The sequence below is a fragment of the Pseudonaja textilis genome, chromosome 11 (genome assembly GCF_049901715.1).
Source record: "Pseudonaja textilis isolate UNSWEBS1 chromosome 11, rPseTex1.2, whole genome shotgun sequence".
NCBI classification, from domain to species: Eukaryota; Metazoa; Chordata; class Lepidosauria; order Squamata; family Elapidae; genus Pseudonaja; species Pseudonaja textilis.
Genome location: NC_142000.1, coordinates 1511514 through 1531281, shown reverse-complemented (window position 1 = coordinate 1531281; position 19768 = coordinate 1511514). Strand labels below are relative to the sequence as shown.

At 39.8% G+C, this 19768-nt stretch overlaps 1 protein-coding gene across 3 annotated transcripts in view; it reads left to right on the top strand.

The window, feature by feature from the left end:
* The window catches only part of GARRE1 (granule associated Rac and RHOG effector 1), a 71103-nt gene that overhangs the window by 40205 nt on the left and 11130 nt on the right, over window positions 1-19768 (top strand). For all 3 annotated transcript variants that reach the window (XM_026714362.2, XM_087940399.1, XM_087940398.1), the window contains 4 exons: window positions 13947-14153; window positions 15661-15807; window positions 15980-16075; window positions 16171-16332. In XM_026714362.2, the coding sequence (XP_026570147.1) occupies window positions 13974-14153; window positions 15661-15807; window positions 15980-16075; window positions 16171-16332 (585 nt within the window). In that variant the 5' untranslated portion in view covers window positions 13947-13973. The remainder of the gene's footprint in view (window positions 1-13946; window positions 14154-15660; window positions 15808-15979; window positions 16076-16170; window positions 16333-19768) is intronic.

Sequence of the window (19768 nt, the reverse complement as noted above, 5' to 3'; positions counted from 1 at the left end):
ACTTTACTGGAACACTTGAATTTTATTTAAATTTGCATATGAATCAAATACTGAAAGTAGGACTAGGTCACTTGTGAGTTGCTTACAAATGTATGAGACTATGAAAAAGAATATTTATTCTCCAGCACGATGATTGGAGAATCCATAGCTTAAAAACCCTTTTGATCAATAAGTTTTCCACAGATTGATTGATTTGATTTAGGTACTGCCCAATTCTAGATCAACTCTTGGTGGCTCAGGATAAGAATTTTTTTTAAAAAAAGAACAAATAAAAATATATAGTCTAAGTAGAAAATGTTAAATAAGATGCAACACAACAACCTGTGACGTGCTAGTAGCACAAGGGGCTACAATCATCCCAGGCCAGAGCCTGGTCTTTAAATCCACAGGAGCACCAGCATGGTGGGAGCCCTCTAGATTTCAAGGGGAACTTCAATCCAGAAGAGACTAAGAAGGTTCTAGATAGACAGCACTGCTTGATCGGAGGAACCTCAAGCGTACCAATTCTGCCAGACGGAACCACCTGGAGATTGGTAGTATCAGGCAACAGAATCGCACATGGAAGCATACTAGGAAGCACTGGAGCTTGCAAAGCGGAGGTCTTGCCTGGACATGTTGAAGCATGCCCATTACTGCTGTTGCTCTCACTTTCTGGCCTAGTTGAAGCTTCTGAGAAGTATTTAAAAGCAGCCCCACGCAGAGTGCATTGCAGCGGTCAAACCACTAGTGATAGGCAAATAGTCCTCGGCTTAGCCCTGGGATTCCCATCACAAAGTGAGGTGATTGTAAGCAGCAGTGCCACACAGCTCGCTTAGCAACAGAAATCCTGGCATTGCTGTCATTAATTGAATTAGCGCTAGTCATTAACTGAGGACCCACCCCTATCAAAGCCACTCTGGCTCCCTCTCTCCCAGCCTTGACCTTTGGTAAGCTAAGGGACTGCCTCCTCTTCGACTCCCCTCCCCCATCTGTGTTCATTCGGCCACCCTGCAACCTCCCCTGTGGGGCTGCAAAGCAGCCCCAAAACGGTGGGGTGTGTTGCTGCTTGTCATCCTGTAGCTTTTTTGGGACTTCTTGCTGTGTTGTGGCTCTGGGGGGCTTCTTGGCATGCCGCTGTCCTGGGGCTGCAAACATGACCCCTGAGCCGCAAAGTGCAGTGCAAAGCCCCAGCTATCCCTGAAAGCCTCAGCCCTCATAGCACACGGCACAAAGCTGCAGACTGGATATTCCCTGGATACTCCATGTCAGAGGAGAATTCTGGGAGTTAAAGTCCACAAGTCTTAAAAGTTGCCTAGTTTCGGGATCCCTGCTCTATGCAACTGAAAGTTGGACCCTGAAGAAGCAAAATAGGAAGGGCAATGGTGTTTTTGTACTCTGGTGTTGGAGAAGAGTCCTAAGAATAACACGAGCAACCAAAAAAAACTCCCCAAAACCCAAGGGATCATCAGACAACTCACACCTGGATTTTCAGTGAAGTCACAAAAGTGTCACCAGCTGAAATTGTACTACTTTGGACAGATTATGTGAAGACCTATCTCTCTCCCTGGAGAAGGCTCTATAGCAATAGCCCTTAGACTTATATACTGCTTTATAATGCTTTACAGCCCTCACTCAATGGTTTACAGAGACAGCATGTTGCCCCCAACAATTTGGGTCCTCATTTTACCCACCTCAGGAGGATGGAAGGCTGAGAATGCTGGGAAAAGTGGGAGGAAAGAGTTTTAGTTTTGATTTTAGTTTAGTTTATTGTTTATTAATTAGTGTGATCATATTAAATACAATAAGATAAATAATGCTGTGTATTGGGATCTAAAAATATTCAGTGAAATAATTGTGTAAGATTATTGAAACCAGAAGCTCTCAAGTTGCATTTTAACTGTCAACATGGCAGTTTTTCTTAACCTCCATGAGTCCGTGCCTTGATTATTGATGGGTTCCTAATGGGCTATTTGTCAATTAGTGACTTTAAATGTTACGCTCTGGCTGGAGCATTTAAAGGACAGTCAAGGGGGTATGAGTGATGTCTTCTATTTGTGGTGGGCCACATATATATCTCTTTTGTGGATGAGATGCTGGATAACATTGTCCATGTTTAAAATCAAGGCGCTCAAACCTTGCTCTGGTTACAACTATTATTTGATCTTGTATTACACCATAGTTAGATATCTTTCTGTTGTAAGACATTCTGAGCCAAGCATTTTAAACACTGAACGTTGGTAAATGTCACTTTATCAACGTGAGCACTAGCATTAAGAATCCTGTTTGCTAATAAAAAGCCAAATCATCCGCAAAGGCTTACAATTTAAATTCTTCTTTTTAAATTTTCATTCCTTTTATACTCTTATCATCTCTAATATTTCTATTCAGCACTTCCAAAGTTAATACAAATAGCAAAGGTGATAGTGGGCATCCTTGTCTTGTACCTTTTCTTATATTGATAGGATCTGTCAATTCTCCCTCTATCATTACCTTTGCCATTTGCTTATGGTATATGGCTTCTATTGCTTGAATAAATTTTCTGGCAAAACCCATCTGTTCCAATAATAATAACATGAATCTCCAATTCACATTATCAAATGCCTTTTGTGCATCTAAGAATATCAATGCCATTTGTTTTTCAGGGTGTGCCTCATAATATTCCAAAGTATCCAAAATTACTCTCATATTATCTTTAATTTGTCTCTGGCAGAAATCCATTTTGGTCAGGATGAATAAAGTTATTTAAGTATTTTTTAAGTCTTTCTGCCAAAATTGAAGCAAAAATTTTGAAGTCTACATTTAGTAAAGAAATAGGTCTATAGTTCTTAATTTGCAGTGGATCAGCCTCTTCTTTTGGAATAAGTGTAATATAGGCTTCTGACCATGTTTTAGGTATCTTCTTCTTTAACATAACTTCATTCATGACTTCTAGCAGTGGAAGGCTCAGCGATTCTTGTAACGTTTTATAAAATTCTGCCGGAAGCCCATCTGGACCTGGTGCCTTTCCATTATTTTGCTTCTTAAGTGCTTCAGTTAATTCCATCATTGTTATATTACTTTCTAACATTTTTTCAGTCTCTTTAGGTATCTTAGGTAAATTAGCATTCTGTAAGTACTGTTTGACTCTTTCCTCATCAATATTCTCTTGCTTATATAGTTGTCCATAGAAGTCTCGAATAATTTCCTTTTTCTCTTTGTTGCCCTAGCAAATTTGACCTTGATCATCTATTAACTGCAATATTTTCCTTGATTCTTTCTCTTTTCTCAGTTTATATGCTAGCCATCTACCTGGTTTGTTTGCATCTTCAAAGTAGTTCTGTTTAGCACTTCTAATTTTCTGTGCTAATTCTTTTTTCTCTATTTGACCCATTTTGTGTTTAATTATGTCCAGTTTTAGTTTAATGTCTTTTTTTCTGTGGTGTTTTCTGTAGTTCTTTTTCAAGTCTTTTATGCTCATCTTCTAGAACTTTAGTGGCTTGCCTTTTCCTGATGTTCCTTTTCCTTGTATAGTCTATTATCACGCCTCTAGCATATGCCTTCATTGTGTCCCAAACATTCTGAGTTGAAGTATCTTCTTTTTTATTTTCTCTAAAGAAGGCCAATTCTTTCTCCATCCTCTGTATAAAGTCTTTTTCCTTTAAAATAGTATTATTTAACGTCCATCTCAATCTTCTTTTTTGTCCTTTCCATTTAATTGTCACTGGATTGTGGTCTGCCCAAGTACTTGTTTCAATGTTTGCTTCTTGAATATTAGTTCTGTTAAAATCCAAATCATATCTATTCTAGACCATTATAAATGTCTATTTGAGTAGAAAGTATATTATTTGATTTTAGCATTTCTTTCTCTCCATATATCTTTTAATAATTACTTCATCTGTCATTTTAAAGAAGGATTTAGGAAGAATCTTTCTATTTTGTTTTGTTATTGTTGCTGTATAATCCAATTTATTGTCTACAATTCCATTGAAATCTCTCATCATAACTATATTACCATAGTCCAGTTCAATTATTTTCATATGTAATTTTTTATAGAATTCTTCTTGTTTATTATTCGGAGCATAAATTGCAATCAGGAGTGTTTTCATATTATTGTCCATTATTTCTACCATTAATACTCTTCCATCTTCATCAGTATGAATCAATTTTGCTGAAATAGTCTCTTTAATATATAAAACCACTCCTCTTTTCTTACATTGAGTCAAAGAAGTAAATATTTTCCCTAATTTTGGTTGGACCAACAATTGTTCATATTGTTTTTTAATGTGTACTTCTTTTAGACAGATTATATCAAATTTTAATTTCTCCAATTTATGAAAAAAAAATTCCTTCTTTTAACAGCCGAATTAAGTCAATTTATATTCATTGTAATCAGTTTTATCTCTTCCATGATTATACTTTGTAGTTAGGTTTGGTGGCTCTCGTGGATCTTGGTTCACGTGGTTCTTTAATTTCCATCTGTCCACCTACTGCGCCTTCTTCTTTTACAGTCTCCATTTGGTCCTCTTGAAATTCAGTTAATGAGACCTCTTTTTCTGCCTCTTCATTTCTCTTTCCAAAGAATTCTGCATAAAATAATTCTGCTTTCTCAATTGAATCAATTCTATGTCTCTGTTCTTGCCATGTAAACATTAATCCTTCTGGAATTAGCCATCTGTAGTTCACCTCTTTTTTCAGTAGCATTTTAGTTAAAAATCAGTATTCTCTTCTTATCTCTCTCACTTTTCTGGGTATTTGTTTTAAAACCACAATCTCCTTGCCCTTATATTTCAGCGTTTTCTTTCTTGCCACTTGCAATATTTGTGTTTTAATGGTTTTTTTTGTAAATCTAATATGAACTTCTCTTGGTAGGTTATTTCTCATTGCATATCTTGTAAAAACTCGATATACTTCATCTACTCCATCCATCATCTTCTCTTCTGTTATTTCCAAAGCTTCCGCTAGAATTTCTATCATTATCTCAGCTAAATTTTGTCCTTTTTCTTCCTCTATGTTTTGAAATCTGAGATAAAATTCTGATCTATCCATCTCCCATATCAGCATCCCACTTTTATCTTGTTCAACCACTGTTAATCTATTGTCAATATCTCCAATCTTCTTGTCTCTTTGTTTATCTTCTTCTTCAATTTTTTGGAATCTCTCATCATACGTCAACATCATTTGTTGGATGTTCTCCACTTTTTCATCAGTTTTCCCTGTTCCTTTGTTCAATGTTCTCTATTCTTTGTTCAGTGTTCTCTGTTCTTTGTTCAATGTTCTCTATTCTCTTTTCAATATTCTCTGATTTTACTTGAATATTTTGAATTCCTTGCATAATCATCTGTAAGGTCACTTTTTCTTGTTCTTTGTCTTGCTTTAGCATTGTCTGGATTGAACGTTGGCCAGATGGTGGGGAAGGCGGAAGTAGAAGTTGAAGGGCCAGAAGCTATCAATTTCTGGCTCATTTTAAATAATTCAAAATCTTCAGGTTCTTCTGAACCTTAATCCAATTATGGAGTAGCCAATTATAATCCAAGATGAAAAGTAAAAATGGTAGAGAGAAAAAAGCCCAATAATAGTAAATGGAAAAAGGGGGAAAGTTTCTTCAGGTTCTTCTGAACCTTAATCCAATTATGAAGTAGTCAATTGTAATCCAAGATAAAAAATAAAAATAATAAAAGGAAAAAAGCCCAATAATAATAAAAAGAAGATGAGAGAAAAATTTCTTCAGGTTCTTCACAGCTTAATCCAATTAAGAGGTCTCAAAAATAAAAATAAACAAAAACATAAAAATGAACCAAAAGTATGGATGGAAAAAGCAAAAATCTCAACGAAGAAAGAAAAAGAAAAGAAAATTTTTTGAGGCTTTCCCTTTAAAATAAAAAGCGAAAGTGGAAATATTACAAAAATAAAAGTTTTTTTTTAAAAAAAGAAAGGAGTACAGTAGAGCCGGTAAGGAGGGATAGCACAACTTAAAAAAATAAATAAAAAGAACACACTGCACTTTATTTAATCATCCAAGGCTCTTATTATAACTCTCTTCTCCACAGACTTCAAAACCAAGCTTCAATTGTTGATAGAAATCCAGAAGAACACCTGCAATAACACTCTCCCGTGCTCTTCCCTCTATCTTATCCGGTTGCAATGTCCTTGAAAGGGAGTCTCTCTTTCTTTCTCAGCTTTCTCAGCTTCGTCTAAGATACTTTCAAGCCTCTAGTTGGCAGTGTTACAAAGTTTCTTTGCTCTCACCTTCCCCCTCTTTTCCCAGACAAAACGTAATAGAAGTTAAAAAAAAAAAGAGAGAAAGAAAACCATTTGTCCAAGATGGTATGAGGATTCCTGCTTTGGGCAGGGGACTGGACTAGAAGACCTCGATGGTCCCTTTCACCCCAATGAGTCTAATTAATTAATGACACAATAAGCATCCAACTTCCCTAGATATCCCTTCAGGCCAACTTCAGATTGCATATAAGGATCATACCATTCACCTATAGAAGAGATTGTGCATAAGGATCATGTCATTGGCATAAATCTAGGTTGATGTGTATTAAGTATCTTTGGCATGTGGACTTACTGAAAGCAGAGGAATCCTGGCTTGTCAGTACATAGAAGTTAATCAGCGTTGGGACCAGAGTGCCTCCCTGTCATAGGAATTTTAGGTTTCAGATGCCATTTGCTCCCATATGGAAACAGGGGTTTGTATAGAGAGTCTTAACAGTCTGGGTTCCATGCCCAGAAGTTTTGGATCATTTTCCTTAATAAATTAATTAACAGTATAATGTTTTGACTCACAGGTTTAACTGGGTTCTCTTTATCTAGTTTTAGGATCTGTATGGAGAACAGATAAATTTTGGGTCATATTTATGCAAAAATATTAACAATTCTAGACATCATAAATTTTTAGGTGCTATTGTGCTTCAAAAGGGCAGGCTTCTTGGGGAAGAAGGCAGAGCCTCCTTGCTGACGGACCGTAGATCGCGACTCTCTGCGGCTATGGTCTGTGCTCTTTCGTTGGAGAGCCCCGATTATTACGATTAGGGGCTGAAGCTGCCTTGGAGAGGCAGCGGAGTAAGGGAAGCCGCGAGCCAGGTTGAGGGGAGCCCCATCTCCCCTCCTGGGCTTGGTCTTTTTCCCCCCGAAGACGAATGCAGCGGTGGTTTAAAATGGCCACCCCGAAGAGGAGGACTCAGCTGGATTAAGATTTGTGCAGGAGGGAAGAAAGAGGTGGATAACATCTGAACCGGGACAACTGGGCAATACAACTAAACAAAAGTACCCCGGGGTTAAGGTAACATAGAATTTTTAAGAAAAGAAAAGTGAGCGGCGAAATTAGAAAGGGACGGGGGGGGAAAAGAAAATAACAATAATAAAGTTTACAAATTGGAGACTGGACTGTGCTGGAATATTGACGTTTGTAAAACCCTAAACAAAAAAATAGGGGGAAAAAGTGAAGACTTCGTATAATGGAGAATGCCACTATTTGACAAAAACTTGAGCTCAAACAAAAGGGAAAGCATCCTGTTTCTGAATGAACTTGTGTGGATATAACCTTAAAGAAATATTGAAACAAAGTTAGAATCTTAGAAAGTGAAAGCAGAACCAGAATAAAGAAAAAAGCAAGGAAAGACTGACTGTGGGATTGATTGATGTTTGTGGGATAGACCCTGGGCTGGAATAACTGAGAACTTTAGAAAATTGAAAGAAGGAAAGTAAAAGTGGTTTTTTTGTGGACTTTAACGATCGTAAAATATAAGAGTGTGTAATGATGATATCTTCGGGAATTAAAAATGGAACTTAAAAACATGAGAGAATTACTACAGGAAAGGGGCGAATCACTTTGCTCTGTGTTAGAAAAAATGGAAATGGCGATTGAAGAACAAGAAGAAAGAGCTTCAGAGGAGGAGGAGTCGACTCAAGGAGAAGACATCTTAAATAGACAATTAACACAAAGAACACCACAAAGAAGTGGGGAAAGAAGGAAGGTTAAAAAGTTGAGATTTAAGAAGGCAATCAAAAGGGGGAATACCTGTGAAGTCGGGAAAGGCAGAAAGACCCAGCAGAAAAGGGGAAAGGAAGATATTAAGAAAGAGAGGGATATAAACTGGAATGAGAAAAGGTATGGGGGAAAGAGGGGGAGGAGAAGCAGTAAGAAACAGGTGCATGAAATAAAGAATTACGGGAATAGTAAAAGGTTGAAAAGAAATTGTTTTTTCAGAGATAATGGTTCATGAATTAAAAAGGGGATTCGGCAGGGTGACAAGGGGTAATAAGAATATTTCTGCAATTAAAAATATTTAGAAAATAGGGTAATATAGATACTGATAACTTTTATTAAAAATTAAGGGGGGAAAATATGCTGCGGAATCCAAATGAAAAGATGTAATGATTATTATTGTAACTTCTTAAAAATAAGGGTTTATTGGGAATCAAGATGAGGGAATCTTAAAGGTATATTTTAATCATTGAGGTGTCACACTCAAAGCAGTAAAAAGGGGGAAACCTATACTTGTTTTTTTTTCCTTTAGTGTTAAAATTTGTATTAATTTAGAATTTATAAAAAGAATGTGTAATGGAAAGGGAATATGACAGATCAAAGAACCAACTAAATTAATAAGTTAATGTAGACTATTAAAAGCAAGGAGAGACGTTGGTAACTTTTTATTATCATTATTATCATTATTATTATTATTATTAGGCAAACACATATTGTTTATCTTTATTTTTAAAATAAATATTAAAGGATTATATTTGAAATAATTGAAATGAAACAAAAAGATGTTTCGATTGAGATTAATGAAAGAGGCTAGAATTAATGTGTTTGTTTCTCTCCTTACTGAAAATTTGGAATGGAAAAGGTAATGATAGAATTAAGTATTCATATATGAATGTATAATTGCTGTCATATTTATATGTAAAGGTGATGACCCGGAAATATGTTGTCCACTAAAAAGAGATTTTTGTTTTTAATGTGAAAAACTGAATAAAATTTGTTTTAAAAAAGCGGGGGGGGGGCAGGCTTCTTCCTTTCCCAGTGTGCAGGAAGCACATTTGAATATGTGATGTATAGTTTAGTTTACGTTATTGTTGTTACACCTTGTACAACAAAATTAAATGCCATCTTCAGTGTACATCATACATAAGAAAACTATAAAAATAAAACACAAACACACATCCTTCACATTCTATACAATTGAATTGAAAGCCCCTGATACTACATTAGTATTGCATTACACAGTAGAATTCAAAAGAGCTGCTGCCCTGGGATAGAAGCTGTTTTTCAGCCTATTTGTCCTTGTTTTTATTGTCCTGTACCATCTGCCAGATGATAACAGTTTTTTTAAAAAAGGGGGTTCCCAGGATGAGATGGATCTTTGAGGATGTTTTGAACTTTCTTAAGGCAGCGGAAGCTCTAAAGCTCTTCCAAAGAGGGGAGAGGGCAACCCATGATCCTCTGTGCAATGACATTAACCCTCTGGAGTGCTTTCCTATCTGCCACTGTGCAATTGGCAAACCATACAGGGGTGCAGTATGTTAAAATGCTCTCTATGGTGCAGCGGGAGAAGGTCACCAGAAGTTTTTCATTCAGTGGTTTTCTGAGAAGTCTCAAGTAGTATAATCTCTTTAACCAGGGCTGCAATGTGGGGCCCCCAGGTCAGGTCCTCTTTCAGGGTAACACCCAGAAACTTAAAACTGGCCACTTGCTCCCCTCGGTCTCCATTGATAAGCAAGGGCTGGAGGTCTGATCTGTTCCTTCTATAATCCACTATAAGCTCGTTGGTCTTATTGGTGTTTCGGGCCAAGTTACTGTCTTCACACCACGAAAGCAACTGGTCTACCTCATCTCGGTAGGCAGACTCCTCCCCGCCAGGAGATAAGTCCCACCAGTGTTGTATCATCTGCAAATTTAGTCATAGTATTACTGGTGTGAGTGGGAATGCAGTCATGTACATAAAGAGTATAGAGTAAGGGACTCAACACACAACCCTGTGGTGCGCTCTGCTGCCTGCTGCCTGCTCAGCATTTGAGCATAAAGAGCCAGAAAGATTTACTGACCTCTGATGCCCAGAAAAGAATGGGAGCTGAAAGATTATTTTGAACTTGTAGCTTTTGAATGGATTCATTACCCAGGCACTTCAAGGGGAGATATCAGCATCTCCACTTGAGGAAGGCCACTTCCTAGCATCAGTGGACTGTGTGACGCCTGTCTTCAGCTCTCCCCAGAGAAGCACCGCACATTTATTGGTTTCAATTCATGGCTTTCTCGTCAGAAGGTTCCCATGAAGGCTCAACCCCAAGAACCGTCACCAATATTCCTTTTTAGTCTTAAGCTGCTTTTTTATTGGTCTAGGAAACTAATCAGATCTGGGGGGAATGATCCTGTTATTTCTTTTTCTTCATTCTGAGAGAAATTAAAATCAGCAAAGACCATCTTTGTGCACCTTGTAATCTTGGCTGAGTTGGCTTTCCAGCAGCCGAGTCTCCTTTGATTGCTATATGTCTCCTCCCTGAAAGCCCTGTAATAAAATCCAGGAGGGGATTTTTCAGACGATCTCCTCTCTTGGCCACTTATAGAACATGTATTCCTGCTCTGGACTCCTGCTCATTTTTAGCCTCGGCGTGTTTCTGACCGAGGCTGTGCCTTTTCCTCTGCTCCCTCTTTCAAGATATTGTGTGTTACTTGATTACCAACAGATTCGGGTTATCTCCTCTCTGCCACTAGTAAATTGTTGCGCATTCTTTCTCCTGCCTCGCAACTTCCCTTCGGCTGCTTGTTTGTAGCCGTCTCCAGACAAGCCTTCTGTCAGCTTTGGAAGCCGTATTCCACGCTGCCACATAGCCTGAGAAAGTGGGAGGGGGGGTGATTTCAATTGAGTCGTTCTAAGTAGACAAAATAAAATTCTTTTCTCAGTTCAAGGTTATTAAGTGTGGCACAGGATGGAAAAAGGATCTTACATTGGGACGGATCGTGATTGGTCCATGTGATGTGATGACGGAAGAAAAGGGGATGGTTATTAGTTTGGGACGTTGTGGGGAGTCCGGGAAACTTTTAGTTTCGAGATTCCACAGATATGATGCCAGGTGCGATTCTCATAAAGGTCCTTTTGAGATGATGCTTGTCTCAGAGTTACTGATTGGAAGGGAGGATTTTTGCTGGAACGCTGACATCTTCCTGACCTCTTCACTAGCCTGGCTCCAGAAGCTGCCTTCCTCCTCCAGTTCGTTTCTTGCCCAGCTCCTCTTCAAGCCACATTCCACGTTCACATCACTCCTGCACTTGGCCTGCCAATTGCATGGATATTTTCTCCCTTCACTGAAGCCAGGGCACGAAAACAGCAGAAAGTCTATTGGCTCTGGAGCTCCTCCTCCTTTATATAACTCAGATACTTTGGAAGGCATCTGTCTGAGCCCTTTCCACAATTATCTTGTAATCCTGGACACTTTAGAGTACAGTAGAATGCAAGAGTCCCGCCTTAGCCATGAAAGCCAGTTGGGTGACCTTTGGCCATTCACACACACTCAGCCCAACTCTTTGTTGCTATTGTGGAATAATAGGAGTAGGAAAGTGTGTTGCATATATTTTCTGCTTTGAATTATTTGTAAATAATTATAAATAAAAATGTTTCAGCCCCCAGTTTCTACAGACCTCCATCAAGGCCATTTTCTTTACTGGCTGCGTCTTTTGTTTCCAGATGGATCAATAAGGAGGGATATTTGTCGGTAGGCTCAATTCCTTCCTTCCTTCCTTCCTTCCTTCCTTCCTTCCTTCCTTCCTTCCTTCCTTCCTTCCTTCCTTCCTTCCTTCCTCCCTCCCTCCCTCCCTCCCTCCCTCCCTCCCTCCCTTCAGTGGAACACTTTTCTTGATAGGCTGCCTCACTGTAGATTATGATTTCAGTCTCATCAAGTACCCAGGGCTTCTCCCTCTTCACAACAAGGGCAGGAATCCTTTCCTTTGCGCAGCTGTAGAGTCCTCTTCCACAAACCTGAGACTTTTGCCTACAGATGCTCTTCAACTATAGCTCCAGAAGATGCTCAACAATGAATCATAGAATCATAGAGCTGGAAATTATCTAAAGAGACATATAGTCCAACCTCTGAATATGGCAGGATTCTCTACACAATTCCCAATAAATCCCCACCAATCTCTGAAGATTCCACTGAAAGGGGAAAAGCCACTATGGGCAGCAACCGTTTCCACTGACTTCTCTTACTGCCAAGACGTAATGTCTCATTTGTGTCTTCAGCCTTCTAGCAAGTCAGGTATTTGAAAACAGTTATTGCATCCCTCTCAGCTTTCTCTTCTGCAAGCTTAACATGCTAGGATTTGTGGGACCTCCTGTTCTTTTCCCGTTGTAGCCATTTTCTGGACTTGGTCCAGTTCATAAAAGTTTTTTAAATTGCAGAATTGAACACAATAGCCCAAGTGAGGTTGGTCTTGGATTACGCCCAGTTAATTAACAGGATGAAGGTTTTTTGGAGTGGGAGTCTTCATTTGTGCCACATTCATCTCCATTCTTCCATCTCTTCAGTTTTCTCCTAACTTTGGGGGGCTTTTGGTGATACACGTCCCTCGCAAGAATTTCCTGTGCCAAATCAAGAATTCGTTGTCCTGTCAAATAAGTTGGACAGTTTATCTTTGCCTTCTCTAGAAGGTCAGTAAGTGTAGAGAAACAATAAGAATGAGTGCCTTGAAGAATAAATCCAAGTGTGGTTCTGTAAATGCCAGCTGGGCCCCAAAAGGGAGGCGAGAGTCATCAAAATTGGCCTACCATGAGTATTCTAGGTATTAATGGAAGGCTCTCAAGAGTCTGTTGTTGTTATATTCTGTAGCAGTAAATTACACTTCTAATAGTGTAGTAGCGGGGTCTGTTTCTCGTGATGGCCCACCTCCGAGGGCTGGCAGTCAGCAGGACAGTTCTTGTTTTCAGGAAGGAAGAGACAATACATGGCACATTCCCTGCAGGTCATGAAAGCAAGTCTTCCCAACTCCCCTCTCTCGGAGTGAACGTGAAAGCATGTTTGCTTGCTCGGTGATTACTGTAAGGATTAGAGTGTTTAATAATTTAATCGATAGCACAGTATATGTTTGCTTAAATTAACAAACTACAAAAAATACCAAGGCTTTAATAATATACTGCAGTTTAACATTCTAGGTTAGAGCACATTCATAGACCATATATATGTTTATTCAACAATAAATTCCATGATATTCCATGGGCTTATTTCTAGTTAAATGTTTAACTACAGGTAGCCTCGTGTTACGACCACAATTGAGCCCAGAATTTGTTTTGCTAAGTGAAACATATGTTAAGTGAGCTTGCTCCATTTTACGACTTTTCTCACCACATTTGTTAAGTGAATCACTGCAGTTGATAAGTTAGTGAAATGGTTGTTAGGTGAATATGGATTCCCCATTGACTTTGTTTGTCAGAAGGTCACAAAAGGGGGTCGCATAACCCTGGGACACAGCAGCCATCATAAATGTGAGTCAGTTGCCAAGCATCCAAATGTAAATCACATGACCATGAGGATGATGCAACGGTCATAAGTGTGAAAACTGGTCACAGAGCTGTTGTTAACTTTTGAATGGTCACTGAATGTTGTATGTCAAAGACCACCTATAGATGCTTTGCAGTTGCAGCCTGAAGTTTTAATCCTGTAAACAGTGGTCTTTCAGTATAGAGAAGAAATGCTTTTTTAATTTCAAAAATATGCATAGGATAGTGAAACAACATTTCTCTCAAGTTGAGCTTGGTTTTGGGTGATTTTGTGAACAATTTTTCCTTTCCATAGAAATGAGCTGCCATTGAAAAGCTTAATGTGCTTGGGGTGGTTAATACTTGGGTAAAAGGCCACTAGGAAATGCCAGGATGGGGGGGGGAAATCCAGGGTGAGATCATCAGATATTTTGCATGTGAAGATCTAGTTTGAATACAAATCCCACCATGTTCCTGAATCTAATGATGGTCTATATTTTTATTTATTTTTAACAGGTACTTGGACGTTGCTTTTTGACCGTGATGCAGGTTCATTTTCAGTTTCTATCCCAGGCTTTGCAGAAAGTCCAGCCAGTGGCTCAGTCATGCTTCATTGAGGCTGCAGCCCAGGAAAGAAAAAATTCTAGCATGAGTGAGACATCCAGCGCAAACCCCACAACCGAACTGGATGAAGCAGTCCGGTCATGGAAGGGAGCAACAGAGGTAGGGCTCCTGCTGCTGCTGCTGCTGCTGCTGCTGCTGTGTGGAGATGTCAGGACTTCTGCATTCAGGCTTCCCTCTTTAATCAGGATAGGCAGAATTGTTGCCTTTTCCTTCAACCATCACATAACTTAGTTTTGTTTCCTTTATGATGCCTAGGTTTCCATGTGCAGGGGAATTTTTCGAGGGTCACGTTCAGAAGATATGCTTATTAATTAGGTCAAAGAGTTTAAGTGGGCTCTGCAAGAGGAAAGTTGACCCAGCCAATCAAACTTAAAGTGCCCACTTTTTTAAAGTGCCCACCTGATGGCCCCAGTAATTCTGCTTTATCAACTGAGTGGATAAAATAGCTGATGAGAGGGATTAATTAACACTTCTAATTTTGCACCAGAGCCAGAATCTTAGAATGCTGTGTTAATAACAATCGCAAGTAGCATTTAGGCTTGTATACCAACCCATAACGCTTTTTTCAGCACTCTCTGGGCGGTGCATTACTTGCATATTGCCCCTAACAATCTGGGTCCTCGTTTTATTGACCTCAGAAGGATGGAAGGCTGAGTTGAGCCCTGCCAGGATCGAACTCCAGGCTGTGGGCAGAGCTTGCCTGCAGTACTGCACTTCAACCACTTCACCACCACCTTCCTATTTGTGGACGAGCCCACAAATGTTGATCATCTCTCTTTCAAGAATATTGTCAGACCATCTGCCTTCCCTTGGGAAACGGCAAATATAGACTGGAGGTTGGATCTGAGACGTTTCCTCCCTCAATGAGTTCTGAAGTTGGGGTGTCTCTTTACCCTCCAGGCAAAGCCCCCTTCCCTTCGGCGGGTGGCTGCTCTCCCCGTTCTACCCCAACTGCTTCTCTGCCTCCTTTGGAGCTGGGCCCGTTTGCTACACAGGGCTAAAGTCAGGCTGGGTTTGGAAATTTTGAAATAGCTGGCAGAGATGAGACGATTATTAGAGATGGCAAAATTGACTTGTTTGTTTAGACAATAACTAACATCCATTAGCGCTTGGAAATGCCTTACAAACTTTTTGCTGAAAAAAGGAAAAAAAAATGAACTTGTGATGTATGAGTTTGAGGATTAGAAAGGATAGGCTCTGGGGAAAAAATTACTGTTGTAGTGTTAGAGGGAGTGGGTAAAATATAAATTAATTGATGATGATAAGGAGGAAGCCGCTCCTTATATAACTTTTTTCTTTTCTTTTTTTCTTTTTCACTTACTTATTACATTCATTTCCTTTCCTCATTCAAAATTTGTACTATTTTTGTTTTTAAATTGTTTTCAGAAACGATACCAAAAGAATTCTATTTGCAAAGTTAGCCCCTTTGTCTATCATGATGAAGTGATCTTTGATCAGAGTTATGTTTGTAAAAACAAAGCTGCCTCTTTCCTAAACTTTGGCTTAATGTCCCAATATGAAATATAAACTATGACATTTAACTTCACTTAAACAATTCAAAACTACTCCTGTCATTTTGTCACCTTTTCTGCCACCTCTTTAAAAGGCCACTTCACGGCTTCGAGAGAAAGAGGGAGGCCGTGATGGCTGCTTGGCTGGAATCGAAGTCCAGCAACTCTTCTGCTCCCAGAATGTGGCCATCCCAGAGCACCAGCTAAAAGAATTGAACTTGAAAACGGACAGTGCTTTGCAGGTCAGTTTCCCTGGAGGGGATGATTATTTTCTTTACTCTCCAGACAGGGCACGATGTCCATGGTAAGGACTGGTGGTATGAAGGGGTGCTTTTCCTGTTTGGGGTTTTATGGACAGTCTGTTCTGATATTTATCTCTTATGTGGTGCTTTTTTTTATATATATATGTATCAGGCATATAAGATTGCTTTGGATAGTTTGGGTCACTGTGAATATGCAATGAAGGCTGGTTTCCACTTGAATCCAAAGGCAATTGAAGAAAGCTTGCAGGTAAGAGCCTCTTTCTCTGGATCTAGTCAAGAGAGGCAAAACTGGTGGGTAACAATCAAGTGGTTCTCTTTTGCTTTGGACTTTTGTGGCTTTAGGGCTGCTGCAGTGAAGCTGAAGCTCAGCAGACTGGACGGAGACAGACTCCCTCCCAGCCTATTCAGTGTGAGCTGCCAACTGTTCCCATCCAGATAGGGGCCCACTTTCTGAAAGGAATATCCTTCAACGAATCTGCAGCAGATAACTTAAAACTGAAAACGGTAAGTCTCTTCAGTTGCACTGTCGATTTTTTTGTCCTTCTGGGAGTAGAATCTTACTATGTGCTAGAACCAGATAGGTAGAGGGCAGGCCTTTGAAAATTTGTGGTACTGGGACACGTATATGTGGTATTCATGAGAAAGTGAAGTTGAGTTAGGTGCAAAAACCAATTCTGTGTTCAGCTAAGAAAACCTCTCTGCCATTTTACTTGGGCATCTTTTCTGCTTTGTGTCATGCCATCCTGAACTTCTCTGGCAGTTTCCCCTTGCATTCGGAATGGCTTTGTATGGTCATGGTTTGCTTCCTTGTCTCAGTTTGAGCTGTACATTTTTTCCCTGTAATTGCAAAGAAATTCCTCCTAATGTCTCGATGTGAACTTAACCTCTGTGTCTTGGTCTAACCTTCCAATTCCTGCTGTGCTTCTCCTCAAGGTGGCAGGGGTGGAGGTGGGGGCGGCAGTGGACAAGGTATGTTGTTAATTCTGGCAACCCTTTAGGGACTTTTTGCTGACATAAGGACTGAAAAGATGGTGCTTTATAGGTAAGAGATGGGATACGAGATACAGTTTGAGTTTGCAACCTCAAAAGTGGTGAAGGAGTCATTACACTTGTGATGAAGATTGGAAGTCACGTCTTTATATACTTCTTTCTTTATCGTAGTCTTACTTTTTTCTTGCATTTTTACTCCTCCTTTCTATTGTCTTTTAAGTTTAGTTTGGATTAGATTTTACTATTATAATCAACATTCTTAATAAAAATTGTGTGCGTATGTGTGTGTGTGTGGTTGGAGAGCATAGTGGTTAGAGCACTGCCGTTTGATATAGGAGACTGGGGTTAAATCCTATATGTTTGTCAGTAGGGATCCTTCAGCAAAAAACACCCCTTAATGTTTCCTACTTCATGTATGGGAATGAAACGAATTAAGAGTTATGCCAGCTCAGATGTCACCTCGTTTAACAAGTATCACATTTGGGAAACCGAACAACCTGAAGATATTGGAGCTATTGAAACGAATCATCTATGGATGAAACAAGAGAACCTGGAATTGACGAAATGCTACTATACCTGTAGTCCTGATCGGAGGAGACATATGATATGGGATGGATGGACAGCAAACCGACTGTAAGGACTTGCCTCGTCTGTCTTCTCAGGAAAGCACGACTCTTGAAACAGATGGTATTTCCCAAGGAGCTTTTACTGAGATAAGGGATTGCAGAGAAGTCAGGCGGAGTCTGAAGATTCCCACACAAAGCGTTCAGCTAATTTCCCCTGTTCATCCCCCACCCAGAGCCCCATGTCCACCCGTGGCCAATGCGATGCCGCACAGCTGTTATGAGAACTCAGAGGTGGGCTGGTGATAACAGGTCGTCCTTGGGGGGCCGTGGCCTCGGGTAACAGGCTGAAACTGCCTGGGAGGGAATCCATCCTGATGGCCCAGTCCCCCTCCCTAGTTCCCATGCAGTTACAGCAAAAGCGAAAGCAGTCCACGAAGCATCGTTCTGGCAGGAACCTGACACCTCCACCACTTTGAGAAATGCCCAGTGCTCCAACAGTGAGGAGGAAGCTGTTCTCACAACTTGAGGTAGATCAAACTATGTATTACATTCTTGACTCAAGAAGAGTTGGAGAAACAACTGGATGTGCAACGTTCAACACCTGGAGCTGGAAGGTTTTCTACCCCCTCCGTTACAGAGCACAAATGCTAATATGGGTATAAGATCATGGATGAATTAGCTGCAGTGAACTCTCAAGATCAGCTGCCAAGAGTCACTGGAGAAGTGCTGATACATCAGATAGTATGTGAGGAGATTTCAGTAGAGCCCTCACGCCAGTCCTTAAAGTAAACTACACACGTAGATGCTGCTAACAGCCGGCTTCCAGGTAGAGGGGAGACAGGACAGGGCTGATTATGAAGGACCTGCACAAGGAAACAAACCACCCACACTGTGTTTCCCCGAAAATAAATCTGGGTCTTATATTAATTTTTGCTCCAAAAGATGCATTAAGGGTTATTTTTAGGTTACGTCTTATTTTGGGGGAAATATAATAATAAATGTGTCCGTCTGGTTGATGATCTTAACTGGAGCATATTTGGTGGGTAGGGCTTATATTACAAGCATCCTGAAAAATCTTGATGGGGCTTATTTTCCAGTTGAATCTTTTTTTGTGTGGGGGGGGAAACGGGTCATTAACCTTTCTCTCCACAACATGAAAAGTCCTATCAGACTTTCAGAGTGCCGTTAGAAGAGACAAGGAGCAGTATTACAACATCAGTAAAGATATTGAAGATGGAACAACCATGGAAAAGCATAGCTCCTCAAATATTGAAAGACACGTCAGCCTTATTCCTTCTCTTTGTTAGTCTAGACATACACAGTTCCTGCAACTATTCATCATACCCTTTACCTTCCAGTCCCCCAATCATCTTTATTGCTCTTCTCTGCCCTCTTTTTGGGGTTCTCAACACATAATGAAAGCAATTTTTTGTAGCCTCCAGTAACCTAAGATGAAGTCCATCCGGCCCTATGATCTAAATTTCTTTAAATTGGTTACATTCTTATATTCCCCTTGTGTAACCTCTTTTTTTCTGCAATGTCATAATAATGGTCAGCTAGGACTCCAATTCCCTCTGGTTCAAACTAGGAATTAAGAAGCTCTTGTCATCATCACTTTCTCTTTGGATTGTCATTTCCCATGGAAATGACCTTGAATTCATCTTTGACTATATTCCTCTCCTTATATTTCCAATAGATTTCTCTTTTACTCTTACGTTTCATTCTGTTAGCATAGTCTATCTTGAATTCTACATATTTTGTCTTTTCCTATCTATTAGCATAGTATTTCTGAGCTGCAGAAAACCAGTAGTTTTCATTAAAACATGTGAAAAATGTTGCTTCTTTTCACATTCTTTTTATATTTCAGCAATTCTACATTTGTTCAATCAATTATGGCCTTGAAACTTGCAACTATATATGCAGATTCTGTTCTTGATTAATTTAATAATATAATTAGATAGAAATCCTTCTCTCTGCTATCCTTCTTGGTCTCTGGGATTCCTCTCTTTGGGAGAATTTTGACTGAAGAGAGCAGTGATCCACTTGAAATCTCGTAGCCTGGCTCTGATTTTCAGATACGGAGAGTTGGATTTAATGTCAAAAATAAAAATTAAAGCAAACAGCCTCCCTTTAAACTATCCCCCCAATCTCTTCAACAGGATGGTTTCATGCATTGTTTTTTTTCTCTCCACTCAGTACCACTTTCCAACATTCTCTTGTACTGCTTCTGGAGATGCCATTGGCATTTCCTTTTGATCCTGTCCATGTGCACACCGAATAGTTGGAGCTGGAACGGGGGCGTGGCAATGCCTGGAAGCAGTAAGTTTGTGGGAAACTGGTGAAGATTGGCTTGGGCCATCGTAACTTGAAGAACGGTACTATAA